Raw genomic sequence first — 14145 nt, forward strand, 5'->3', positions numbered from 1 at the left:
CAAATTCTGAAGATGTGAAGCCACTTCTATCTACAGTATTTTCATATTTTTCTGACATAAAAACAGAATTATCATTTTTAACTTTCCGTGATATCAAACCAAACTTGACATTTATAGCTTCACAGGATGATAAAACCGTTGTTACACCAGATTTTTCATCTTCTACAGACACAAAGTCAGAATGTACAACATTTTCCTCTTTTGATGATGTAAAACACCATATGACATTTCTAACATCTCAAGATAAAACAACAGGATTTTTAATTTTTAAAGATATGGAACCTGCTGTATCAGCAGTATGTACAAGATCTGAAGATATAAAACCAGAATTAGAAACTTTATCAACCAACACAGAATTAGAAATTTTATCAACTACTGAAGATATAAATCCAGAATTAGAAAATAAATCAACTAGTGAAGATCTAAAACGAGAATTAGAAACTTTATCAACTAGCGAAGATATAATACCAGAATTAGAAACTTTATCAACCAACAAAGATTTAAAACCAGATTTATGGACAAAATTTTTAGATTCTGAGGACAAACAACAAAATGGACTTGAAGAAAAGCTAAAACTCCCTGAAGATGAAACATATCTGTCTGTTGATCCTCATAATTGTCATGAACAGTTTTTTCAAAGATCTAACTAGAATAAACAAGCTCAAGTAGGGGAGAGGCCACTTGAATGTGATGCTTGCCATAAAAGGTTTTCAGATAGTTCTAGGTTAAATGAACATAAAAAAGTTCATTCAGGAGATAAGCCATATGAATGTGATGTTTGTCATAAAAAGTTTTCTAAGAGTTGTTATTTATATAGACACAAAACAGTTCATTCAGGAGATAAACCATTTGAATGTGATGTTTGTCATAAAAGGTTTTCGTATAGTTCTAGGTTAAATGAACATAAAAAAGTTCATTCAGGAGATAAGCCATATGAATGTGATGTTTGTCATAAAAAGTTTTCTAAGAGTTCTAATTTATATAGACACAAAACAGTTCATTCAGGAGATAAACCATTTGAATGTGATGTTTGTCACAAAAGGTTTTCATATAGTTCTATTTTATATGAACACAAAAGCGTTCATTCAGAAGATAAACCATATGAATGTGATGTTTGTCATAAAAAGTTTTCACATAGTGCTAATTTATATGCACACAAACAAGTTCATTCAGAAGATAAACAATTTGAATGTGATGTTTGTCATAAAAAGTTTTCTCAGAGTTCTAGTTTATATAGACACAAAAGAGTTCATTCAGGAGATAAACCATTTGAATGTGATGTTTGTCATAAAAAGTTTTCTCAGAGTTCTAGTTTATATAGACACAAAAGAGTTCATTCAGAAGATAAACCATTTGAATGTGATGTTTGTCATAAAAAGTTTTCATATAGTTGTAATTTATATACACACAAAAGAGTTCATTCAGGAGATAAACCATTTGAATGTGATGTTTGTCATAAAAAGTTTTCTCATAGTTCTAATTTAAGGACACATAGAAAAGTTCATACTGGAGATAAACCATTTGAATGTGATGTTTGTCATAAAAAGTTTTCTCATAGTTCTAATTTAAGGACACATAGAAAAGTTCATACTGGAGATAAACCATTTGAATGTGATGTTTGTCATAAAAAGTTTTCATATAGTGATAATTTATATGAACACAAACAAGTTCATTCAGAAGATAAACCATTTGAATGTGATGTTTGTCATAAAAAGTTTTCATATAATGTTAATTTATATGAACACAAACAAGTTCATTCAGAAGATAAACCATTTGAATGTGATGTTTGTCATAAAAAGTTTTCTCAGAGTTCTAGTTTAAATACACACAAAAAAGTTCATTCAGAAGATAAACCATTTGAATGTGATGTTTGTCATAAAAAGTTTTCTTGGAGTACTAGTTTATATAAACACAAAAGAGTTCATTTAGAAGATAAACTATTTGAATGTGATGTTTGTCATAAAAAGTTTTCATATAGTGCTAATTTATATGAACACAAACAAGTTCATTCAGAAGATAAACCATTTGAATGTGATGTTTGTCATAAAAAGTTTTCTCAGAGTTCTAGTTTATATACACACAAAAGAGTTCATTCAGAAGATAAACCATTTGAATGTGATGTTTGTCATAAAAAGTTTTCTCAGAGTTCTAGTTTAAATACACACAAAAAAGTTCATTCAGAAGATAAACCATTTGAATGTGATGTTTGTCATAAAAAGTTTTCATATAGTTCTAATTTATATACACACAAAAGAGTTCATTCAGGAGATAAACCATTTGAATGTGATGTTTGTCATAAAAAGTTTTCTCAGAGTTCTAGTTTAAATACACACACAAAAGTTCATTTAGAAGATAAACCATTTGAATGTGATGTTTGTCATAAAAAGTTTTCTCAGAGTTCTAGTTTAAATACACACAAAAAAGGTTATTTAGAAGATAAACCATTTGAATGTGATGTTTGTCATAAAAAGTTTTCTCTGAGTTCTAATTTAAGGAAACATAGAAAAGTTCATACTGGAGATAAGCCAGATGAATGTGATGATTGCCATAAATATGTTTCTAAAATAAAGCGGCTCCCGACATATTGGCTCCCGATATAAGTGCTCAAGACAAAATAAATGCATTTACTGGGTGTTTACCAAGTTTTATTTTTAGTGTAAAATTAAAGTTGTATTTGTTTAGATGTTAATTAGTTTTGCTCAGCTCTATTAGACTCCTTTGTCACCACGCAAAGGTGCACGGATTTGAGAGAATAATGGTCAATACCATCTTACCATGTATTAAGAATTCGAGGGATGTTTCCTTGATTATGAAAACTGGCCAGGTCTTATTTGTATCCTTTTGTTTTTTGCTTGTAAAATACATTTTTGTGAAGTAGGATGAAGTTAAATAAATGCATTAACTGGGTGTTTACCAGGTTTTATTTTTAGTGTAAAATTAATGTTGTATTTGTTTAGATGTTAATTAGTTTTGCTCAGGTCTATTAGACTCCTTTGTCACCACGCAAAGGTGCACGGATTTGAGAGAATAATGGTCAATACCATCTTACCATGTCTCTCTTTTAATCGGTTAACAAAAACAACCCTCCCCTTACATTTTGGTGTCAGAAGTGCGATCGCAGATGATCCCTCTTTCTCGAACAACTAAATCCCCCTAACATATATATATATATATATTTATATATATATAAATAATTATAAACTAGCCGGCCAGGCACCAGAATTTTTTCCATGCATCTACCGCCCCCCCCCCCTATGACTTGTGTGTTGTGTTCAGCATATACCCGGCATAGCCCGGATTTAATATATATATATTACCTTTTTAATTAACCCTAACCACAAACAAAAACGCAAACATAACTTGAGTGTTGTTTCACATAGAGAAACGAAATTTCACTTAAACGTAAAAGATCTAATTCTCTGCTTTCTTTCAAATTTTGAGTAATTTTCATTGACCGGAAGTAAAACTTTACGCTATTTCCGATTTCTAAAAAAACGCATATGAATTAATGAAGTACTAGTTTTCCGCACTATTATTTAAATATTTTTTTCCGTTCACTTGCTGCGCAATTCTTTTTTCTTTTATGCACTCTTGGTATTTTAAAATCTTGAGGCGAGACCTAGAAACAAATTACCCCATTTTTTTTGTTTGTTAATAATGGTAACCATGATCACAAGAGAAAATTCAGTTCGAAAATTCACACCTCTCCCTGGCTAGCGAGATATCAAATAACAGTGAGAGAGAACATGTCTTACAAGCCATACACTCGGCAGCATTTGTAAAAGTAGTTACTATAAGTCCATAGTAACGATGAAAACAGTTCTATAGAATACAAGGCATCACTATAACATGACAACACAACTGCAAACAATGGATGGTTGCAATGTTTTTATTGAATACGATGTTTGTATATAAAGTTAGGTGTGTTTATATTCATAGTTATTAAATTTTAATGTTTTATTGACGTTAATATCTAAACTACAAAAGATTGCATTTATTATTATCTATTTTTATCATTGAATGCATTACAATTATTAATGTAGGTTATTGTTTCTTTTGCTTAAATCAACAGACAGTTGTATAACGAATATTATTACAAAACAGTCTTATTTTAATAAAATATTTCCTAAAAAATAATGGGATTCTTGTAATTCATTTATATGGTCACATAAATTGCAAAGCACTGAGTTTACATTTTGTTCGTGTTGAGGCAGGGGGGGGGGGGGGTTATGAACATATTTGTTCTGTAACGGCCTGTGGAGTATGGGGTAGGTTTCAAATGTCTTGTAGGTATGTAATGAAACATACACGTCTGGACGATCGTTACTATAGGGCTGGTAAGTAGGTCACCAACCAGTTCTACAGCTCAATAAAACCTGCATGAGCCATAGAACTATTTATTGACCTACTTACCAGCCCTATACTTGTCAGCATGTCTAATACTTGTGTCAACAAAAACATTTTGCACGAGATCACTGCGAAGAATGATTTGATTCGTTTTTAAATCGACTTTCTCGGGTTTTAAAAAAAAAAGTTATCTGCAAAATCCAAGTAAGTTATGTAACATCCGGGATCTCTTAGGTGACTTCAACTGTCAGTTAATATAACCCAGTCATTCTACTATAACTTATCTATTATGTCTGCACTCAGCCAGCATTATATCTTATTTCTTCTCATCCAGCCAACTTTATATCCTATTTCTTCTCAAGCAACCAGCTTTATATCCTATAACTTCTCATCCAACCAGCTTTATGTCCTACAACTTCTCATCCAAACAGCTTTATAAATTATATCCTATAACTTCTCAATCAACCAGCTTTATGTCCTATAACTTCTCATTTATGTACTATATCTTCTAATCCAACCAGCTTTATGTCCTATATCTTCAAATCCAACCAGCTTTATGCCCTATATCTTCTCATTTATGTCATATCTTCTCATACAACCAGCTTTATGTCCTATATCTTCTCATCCAACCAGCTTTATGCCCTATATCTTCTCATTTATGTCCTATATCTTCTCATACAACCAGCTTTATGTCCTATATCTTCTCATCCAACCAGCTTTATGTCCTATAACTTCTCATCCAATATGTCCGCATCCAGACAAGCGTACTGTTCGCTCTGGAATAGTTCCAGATTGATGTAATCTTTTTCTTTTTCGAGCAGAGTCTCGAACCTGCGATACAGGGCATCAAACGTTGGACGGTTCTCTGGGAGGAAGGACCAGCAGCTGCACATGAGCTCGTATCTGGGGACAGGGAGGGTTAGGGTTAGTTGGTTGGTTATGGGGGAGTTGGGGTGGCGTTTTTTGTGGGATTGTGGGAGGTGAGTTGTAGGATTGTGTGGGGGTGGGAGATTGTGTGGGATTGTTGGAGTTGAGTTGTAGGATTGTGTGGGGGTAGGAGATTGTGTGGGGGTGGGATTTATTGTGGGAGTTGAGTTGTGTGGGGGTGGGAGTTTGTGTGGGAGTTGAGTTGTGTGGGGTTGTGAATGGTTGGGATTATGTATGGGGGTGAGTTGTGTGGGATTGTGGGGGTGGGTTTGTTTTGATGGAATTGTGTGGGGTGGGATTTTGTGTGGGAGTTGAGTTGTGCGGGTTTGTATGGGGGTGGGATTTTGTGTAGGATTGTTGGAGTTGAGTTGTGTGGGGTTGTGAGTGGGTGGGATTATACATTGGGGAGGGGGTCGACTTGGTCGAGTCGGTAAAGCTCATGGTTGCTACACCGAAAAGTCTCGAGTTCGAACCCTCGGGAGGATGAGGCTCGTCAGCAGGGGACAGCCACTCTTCTAGGAGAGACAACTCCAAAATTAAACAACTGCTGCCTTGTAGTTTGTTCTTGGTTGGACAAAGGCTATGGAAGCAAATCCTAAAAGAAAAGCAGGCTGAAATCGGAGTCAATGGCCTCAATGGCGCATAACCAGTTGACACGTAACGCTTAATTGTGTTGGAGGCGTGGTCGAGTCGGCAAAAAGCTCATGGTTGATAAATTCGAACAAAGTCTCGAGTTCAAACCCACTGGCAGATAAATCTCGATCCCCTTCAACACTAATAATTAAGAACGAAGAAGAAGAAGAAGATACATTGGGGTGAGTGATGTGGGGGGGGGGGGGGTTACTCTTTTGTTGCTGTCGTAATTGATGTGGAATTGTCAAAATTTCTCTAGCTGAGTGGGTTTTTAGTTGTCAAAGTGGATGTGTGTGTTGTCGATTGTGTGGTTAGGATTAAAGTTATGTACATGTCAGAACTGCAGTGCTGAGGTTTCTCCATTTTCTTGCCAGCGCTAACAAACTTGAAGGCGTCATGGGCAGACAACCCGGGGTAAGGACTGGCACCTGAAATCAATCAATCAAACTCTTTAGATCGATATTTTGTCAACTTGGTCTGGGGTGCGTGGGGTGGGTGTGGTACAAGAAAATAAAATATAGAGTGGACATTTGGAACAAAATAGGGCTGGTAAGTAGGTCACCAACCAGTTCTACGGCTCAATAAAACCTGCATGAGCCATATAACTGGTTGGTGACCTACTTACCAGCCCTATTGCCAGGTTCACCCAGTATCTTTTACATCACAGGTACTGTTTATTTTATCTTGAAGGCGGATCTATTCAGACCCATCACGGTATCCCGTGTATTAATATAATAGTATTAATGTACACATTTTGTGAAGCCATTCTTCATGACACAATGTTGTAGGAAGCTAATGATATTTTGTTGTATTTGTTTGCTATCTAGAAAGTTCGCTCCGACCCCATCTATCAACACAAAAGTGTATAGTTTGCAATCAGACTGTTGGTTGCAAGACATTCAAGGTGAAGGTTACATGCGCCTGCTTAATGAATTTGCCGAGATTTACAATCTACACCCCCCCCTCCAAACCCATACAGTAGCCCCCTACTACCAAACTAAAGTAAAACAATAGACTCACCCAAAGATAGTTCCCCCCCCCTCCAACACCGTAAAGTACACTGTTGTGAACACACGGACATGCCATTCGGGAGATCCGATGCGTAGCGCAACACATAAGACAAACAACCACAAACGGGTTATAAAACAAGACTGAAACAAAGGCTCGTTGAAACTAAAAGAATTTATATACACTATCTACACCTAACACAGTCTAGTTTAAACAGAAAATACACAAGCTAGTAAACTAAGATACAGTGGCTAAAAACTAGTATAAACCTAACCTGTATTAACCTTGGAGACCTGGACAAAACTGAGGCCATCACACACGTTTTCATACACCTTACATACCCTTTCATAAACTGGTACAAACCGGAATATTACAACTCACAGCACGAGAACTGAACAAGGACGAACGGGATAGGGTACCAAGTAACAACAACATTCACCCCCTTCACTACATAAAACCTCCCCCCCCCCCCCCCCCCCTACTAATGTAAACCTATGAACTCACCTAGCGTAACAATCTCCCACAGAAGAAAGCCGCAGGCCCAGACATCAGATTTGGTGCTGTGTGTTCTGTCAATCAAACTTTCTGGTGCCAACCATCTAACCGGCAGTGGGCCCTGTCAAGTTTAGAAAAACACTTGTTTTAAACTAGATTTATCATTCACCTACCACTTCTGTTATAATCTACTTCACCTACGCCGCTTTAACGGTAACGGGTTCGAATCTAAAACGAAGTAGGAAAATTAATGCTTGAAACGAATAAAACACAGTTGGAAGATTCTACAAAGGAATCAATGTCCTAGTCCTAATAATGTAAGCCATAGCAAGGTGAATCAGCATTGGGATTTGCCACCAGCTAGCAATAAAGAAAGTAAAAAATACTTTCTTTAGACGTAGCGATCCATTGTGTAGATGAACTAGGGTTCATGTTTCTTGACTTCGGCATATCAAGGGATGGCGTGGTCAGCACTATGCCCAACGTATTGTCTGGTACCCATCAGAGCTTGGTGGATTAATCAAAACCAGGACCGAACTCGAGACTTTGGGGCTGGCCTCCAACGCTCTACCATTCGACCACGTCGCCACACAAACTCACAATAGGATGCATTGAAACATAATATTTAGTTTAAATATTCTAACCAAATGCTAAAGCCACCAAATTGACATATGCTTGTTTTCTACAGATAAAACAATTATTTTCTGGCCAAGTTATGTGGCAACTGAACTAGAGCAAGTTTGGAGTTTCTTCCGCGACTATAAGTAAAACAAGTTAAAAAACCGACGATCAAACAATAATCAAACTAATGAAGTTAGTGAACCTTCGACGAATAACTGAAAACATAATTTACCTTAAACCATTGCAGTTCACGAACCTTTGACGATCTAACCATAATTTAACCAATGGAGTTTACGAGCCTTTGACTATTTTCCATAATTTAACCAATTCACGAACCTTTGACTATTTAACCATAATTTAACCAATTCACGAACCTTCGACGATTTAACCATAATTTAACCAATGGATTTTACGAACCTTTGACTATTTTCCATAATTTAACCAATTCACGAACCTTTGACTATTTAACCATAATTTAACCAATTCACGAACCTTCGACGATTTGTCGTAGTGGTCAGTGTCCCCCAGACATCGAGCCAACTATTTAACCATAATTTTAAATTTAACCAATTCACGAACCTTCGACGATCTGTAATAGTGGTCAGTGTCCCCCAGACATCGAGCCAACTATTTAACCATAATTTAACCAACTCACGAACCTTTGACTATTTAACCATAATTTAACCAACTCACGAACCTTTGACTATTTAACCATAATTTAACCAATTCACGAACCTTCGACGATTTAACCATAATTTAACCAGTTCACGAACCTTCGACGACCTGTCGTAGTGGTCAGTGTCCCCCAGACATCGAGCCAGCCCGAAGTCTGTGATCTTGCACACGCACCTGTCAGTGACCAACACATTGCGAGCTGCCAGATCTCTATGGACAATCTGGTCAAAGAAAAAAGTCAACTGGAGTTATTTCCCATTTTTATAAACAGTTTTTCTCAAAAATATTTGTCCTTTTGTTGTCTTGATTTGGTTTCTTAGACGCAAATAATTGTCCTTTTACTGTCTAAATAAAATTTCCATTTTTTCACAACTAATTGTCCTTTTGCGTCTTAAATAAATTCCATCGATGTCCTTTTCGATCCCTACGTATTATCGTTTTAATGTCTAGCCTAGATGCCCTATTAAATGGTCTACGCTGAATGCTCCTATACCCCTACGAACCACACAACCGCCAGCCCCCACCTGTCCCCATGTACCATCGCACCCCTTGCCTCATCTGTCCCCACCCCTATCCCCAACTGTACCTATCTCCCCACCCCTTGTCACCTGTCCCCACCACCACCTGTCCCCACCACCACCACCTGTACCTGTCCCCATCACCACCACTTGTCCCCACCTGTTCTCACCTTGTTCTCAGCCAGATGCCCCATATCCCGCCCCACTTGTATCTACCAACCCACCCCTAACCCCACCACCACCTGTACCTGTCACCACCACCTGTACCTGTCCCCACCACCACCACCTGTCCCCACCAGTTCTCACCTTGTTCTCAGCCAGATGCCCCATACCCCGCGCCACTTGTATCTACCAACCCACCCCTAGCCCCACCACCACCTGTACCTGTCACCACCACCTGTACCTGTCCCCACCACCACCACCTGTCCCCACCAGTTCTCACCTTGTTCTCAGCCAGATGCCCCATACCCCGCGCCACCTGTATTTACCACCCACCCCTAGCCCCTCCACCACCTGTACCTGTCCCCACCACCACCTGTCCCCACCTGTACCTGTCCCCACCTGTTATCACCTTGTTCTCAGCCAGATGCCCCATACCCCTAGCCCCGCCTGTCCCCACCACCACCTGTCCCCACCAGTTCTCACCTTGTTCTCAGCCAGATGCCCCATACCCCGCGCCACCTGTATTTACCACCCACCCCTAGCCCCTCCACCACCTGTACCTGTCCCCACCACCACCTGTCCCCACCACCACCATCTGTACCTGTCCCCACCTGTTATCACCTTGTTCTCAGCCAGATGCCCCATACCCCGCGCCACCTGTAGGCAGAAAGCGAAGAGATCGCTGGACGAGATCCGCTCCTCCTCCACCTCGTCTATGCTGGTGATGCGACTAAAGCAGCTCTCCGTGGCCACACTGCTGCACTGGCTGGACATGCTGCCTCGCCGCGCCGTCTGCCTCGATCGGCTGCTCAGAGAAATCGTGTCGGATGTGACGTAGACCGGTTTCCTGTCTGAAGTGACGTAAGACTGTTTCCGCTGTTGTTTTACCGGCGACGGCGTAGGGCAGCTGAATTAATTAAATAAAAGATTGGCTTGTAATCGTGCAAAAATCTCGACATTTTACACCTCACTGATACGGAAAAACATAATTTTGCAATCTTGTTCGTGTGTATGTGTGTCTGTGTGTCTGTAAACACGATAACTTGAGAACCGTTACAGCTAGATTGATGAAATTTCATATATAAGTATGTTATCAAAATCGTAGATCCGTATCAACTTTTGAGCGATTTCCGATAACCGAAAGTGGTACTTTTTTTTACTTTGAATTTTTCAAAAGCCTATAACTTGAGTACTATTTTAGATAGATAAATGAAATTAAACATGTAAGTAAAAGATCTAATTCTCTACCTTCTGTCAAATCTTGAGTAATTTCCGTTGACCGGAAGTACTAATTTGCGATATCTCCGATTTCTCAAAAATTAATGTAAATTTATAAAGTACTAATAATATTCCGCATATTAAGCACATTTTATTTGGCGTTCACTGGTGTGCAATTCTTTTTTCTACGAGATTTTATTCTATTTTTAAAAAGTTTTAATTTTTAAAATGGATTAAAATTCATGTCTATATCCCGAGTTCCCATCCCTTGTTTTTTATATAAGAATATTCGAGAAAGTTTAGGGGAGATCACTCCCGGTTTATTTTACATAAGAATATTCGAGAAAGTTTAGGGGAGATCACTCTCGGTTTATTTAAAAAGTAATAACATAAGAACAATTCATTTTACTTGTATTTTGAAGGGAACGCAGCATATTTTTTTTTATCAAGAAAAAAAGTTATTGTTTTTCATAGTATCAATTCAAATATCTTAAGACGGTTAAAGCTCAGGGCAATTTTTACAAAAAAAATTAAATTAAAAAATAAATAAGCTATTTCACCATTTTAGAAAAAAAGTATCTTCAACTAGCCATCTCGCTTTCACGACAAATTATCTATTTCTAGCACGGCCATCGCCTACTCCTGCATCATTCTTAAGCTAGGCAGTCTGGAAAAACTTTGAAGAATCTCGTATCTTGTATTGTAACCCGCATGGTCCGTGGGTTTTGCCAGTCTTTTGCCTACTTCTCAGATGCACCTGGTTCGTTATGAGCGGCAGTTCGGTCCAGGGTGCCGAATAGCGAACTCGAAAAATCCGCGATTGCAAGTGCACGTTCTATAGATAGACCATCCTATTTATCCTAACCCCAAAAAACATGTACAAATGGTCTAGTTCGAACCCCCGGGCAGATGAGGCTCGTTAGCTGGGGACAGCCACTCTTCTAGGAGAGACAACTCCAAAATTAAACAACTGCTGCCTTGTAGTTTGTTCTTGGTTGGACAAAGGCTATGGAAGCAAATCCAAAAAGAAAAGCAGGCTGAAATTGGAGTCAATGGCCTCAATGGCGCATAACCAGTTGACACGTAACGCTTAATTGTGTTGGAGGCGTGGTCCTAAACCAGTGTCATATTCAGTGGTCTAATCAATGAGAAACTTGCACATAGGGTATCAAGAGCCACATAACAGTATCTGTTATAACTTTTCTTAACAGGCAAGCTAGTGGACAAAATTAATGTATTCATGTAGATTTAGTTATTATCTAACAAATAAAACCATTATGGTAATGATCAGTCAAGTTTTACTCTGATAATGATAAAAACTTTATAGCATGGTAAAATGGGACAAATGTCGGCCATTTTGTTTTGGCACCAATAATCACTGTGCAAAAAAAAAATTCACCAAAATAAAACTATTCTAGCCATAGCTATAAAAATAGTGTTAAAATGTACAACAACCAATGCTCTAATACAGGAACAAAAAATGGGCTTGAAAAACTCATTTGGTTTATTACAAAGTGAAGTTTCCCAAGTTATGTCTATTTGGAAAAAAAAAGTTCACAAAATGGTTTTATGGAGATGAGAAATTTTAGGGAAAGAGCAGTGGGATTAAATCCTGTCTCGTCCTCTCCCTATTGGACCAAGTGAGTCATAAATTACATAAAATGAATCCTCTGCTTCTCTGTTATCAAAGAACAACAGTGGTTGTTACCTCAGAAGTAGATTAGCAGTGTTATTGGGGATTTTGTGGGGGTGGGGTGTTGTTTGGGGCTTAATACCACACGGCTCTTAACGCCCTCCTTTACCCTATCTCTAACTACTAACTACATTTGATGGTTTTAGCTAATTTGTAAATTTGGGGCTAAAATACAGGATTTTAATTATTGGTGCTTTTTAGCTTAGCTGGGACAGCTTTTTCCGTGACAATCATTCTTAGATCTGGTCCACAAAATTGACAGGAGAGGGACCTTGGATGTTAGTAAGGATCAAGTGAGGGGAGGGTGGAGTGTCGGTATGTGTCAATAAAACATAATTGAAAGGATGCTCGTAACTTGGTTTTGTCATGTAACATATTTACTATTTTTTTAATATAGGCTAATGAATGATCCAAAAATAATCACGTTTTAAATGTTTAAGAATATATAATATAGATCTAGATCTAAACTTTTAAAAGATATTCATATGTATGTTTATTTCAGTTTTGATTAGGCTTAATTAGTGTGTTTTAGTAATGTTTAATCAGGGCAATTTATAAATGATAGCTATGTCATTGTAAAATGAATCTATCCCTCCTCCCTTACTGGACTTGAAACCTGTGTGTTATTTACAAAGCTTTGTCCATGCTGAGTTTAAAATATTGTTAAGATTTGTATCCATTTTTTAAAACTGTAATCACATTAAAATTGATCAAATTATCGAGAAACGCATTCTAAACAGCATCACTGGCAGTGCCCATGACAGGCATCTCGCTTGCGTAGTGACAGACAGATGCTCACTCAAGTAGTTTTGTCAACTAGAAAAGTTAACTTATCAAATACAATTCATCAAACCTATAAAATTAAGAGGCCTATCACATTAAAATGATCGCCTGTGACCGAAAGATATAGGCAAATTACAAACATTGCAGCCCACCTGTGTTCTTTTGTAAACCGGTGAGAGAAAACTCAAAGCACAGTATGAGCGTGTTCCAAATCTAGTCCAAGTACTTTGTTAGCCCAAGTTCTAATTAATAATTCTAATTAGTAATGTAAGCCTAGACCCAACACTAAAATCATTTAATTTTTCAGACCTCTTAAATCTTAATAATATAAACATTATTTAGCCTAATAAAAGAATATCAACAAAGAACAGTGAGAATAATATTATATTAAACTTAAACTAATTAAAATCTATGAAATCAATAAGAATTAACACAAATTAATTAAGGGCATGGGCGGGTGATGAGTACCAACTTCCTTTTTTCCGAGTCTAAAGATGTAATACTTGGCTAATAGTTATAACTCAAAGAGTTAAGCATAAAAATATTTTTTTAAATCTTCCGTTGCCATGGTGACGGTGGCCATATTGGATTTTATTGACAATTTTTAAATGGAAATAACTCAAAAATGGTTTGTACAAATTTCATGAAAACTTAATATAGTCTGCAGACACATGTGTTTAAGACTTCTGATAGATTACATTTTCAAAAAAGAAAATAGTTTTTTTTTTAACTTTTTTTTTTCAAACATCACTGTAAAAAATTACATTATTTCGTCCAATTTTTTCACTATTTCAACAAAAATTTTTTTTTTTTTACCAAATATCCAAAAGTGTTCTATCAGTTTTATTTGAATATATATAAAGAGTAACTGGAGCAAATTTAGTTCAGTTCTTATAATTATTAACAAAGTTATTTCAACAATTGTACAAATAAACACCAAACTGAGAAAAACGCAAAAAACTAACAAAAAGTTGCAAAAAATTAAAATTTATCGCTGTATGTCACTAAAATCGACCACATTTATAGCCTGAAGTATGGTGCTGCTGAATATATTCCTTCTGAGCT

General features: G+C 37.1%; 2 protein-coding genes across 2 annotated transcripts; one reads left to right on the plus strand and one right to left on the minus strand.

The window, feature by feature from the left end:
• The first annotated feature begins 275 nt into the window (after positions 1-275).
• On the plus strand, positions 276-2622 carry LOC131948007 (zinc finger protein 271-like). Its single transcript, XM_059309453.1, has 2 exons — positions 276-602; positions 651-2622. The coding sequence occupies exons 1-2, from the start codon at positions 276-278 to the stop codon at positions 2598-2600; spliced, it is 2277 nt and encodes a 758-aa protein (XP_059165436.1). The 3' UTR covers positions 2601-2622.
• Positions 2623-5072: 2450 nt separating this feature from the next.
• Positions 5073-10160, minus strand: LOC131948009 (tyrosine kinase receptor Cad96Ca-like). The gene is made up of 5 exons (XM_059309455.1): positions 10008-10160; positions 8805-8927; positions 7420-7531; positions 6239-6335; positions 5073-5250 (listed from the first exon to the last, which is right to left on the minus strand). Exons 1-5 carry the CDS (start codon positions 10158-10160, stop codon positions 5073-5075), a joined length of 663 nt encoding a protein of 220 aa, XP_059165438.1.
• Between the last annotated feature and the right edge of the window lie 3985 nt (positions 10161-14145).

The sequence above is a fragment of the Physella acuta genome, unplaced genomic scaffold (genome assembly GCF_028476545.2).
Source record: "Physella acuta isolate Inbredline_101_S28 unplaced genomic scaffold, ASM2847654v3 ptg000620l, whole genome shotgun sequence".
Lineage (NCBI taxonomy): Eukaryota > Metazoa > Mollusca > Gastropoda > Physidae > Physella > Physella acuta.

Coding starts and splice junctions, on each gene's coding strand:
- LOC131948007 (XM_059309453.1), top strand. CDS start 276: ATGGAACCTGCTGTATCAGCAGTATGTACAAGATCTGAAGATATAAAA. Junction 603..650: donor AAGATGAAACATATCTGTCT/GTTGATCCTCAT, acceptor AGATCTAACTAG/AATAAACAAGCTCAAGTAGG.
- LOC131948009 (XM_059309455.1), bottom strand. CDS start 10,160: ATGTCCAGCCAGTGCAGCAGTGTGGCCACGGAGAGCTGCTTTAGTCGC. Junction 8,928..10,007: donor GGCATCTGGCTGAGAACAAG/GTGATAACAGGT, acceptor TTCTTTGACCAG/ATTGTCCATAGAGATCTGGC. Junction 5,251..6,238: donor CAGCACTGCAGTTCTGACAT/GTACATAACTTT, acceptor CCCTGTCCCCAG/ATACGAGCTCATGTGCAGCT.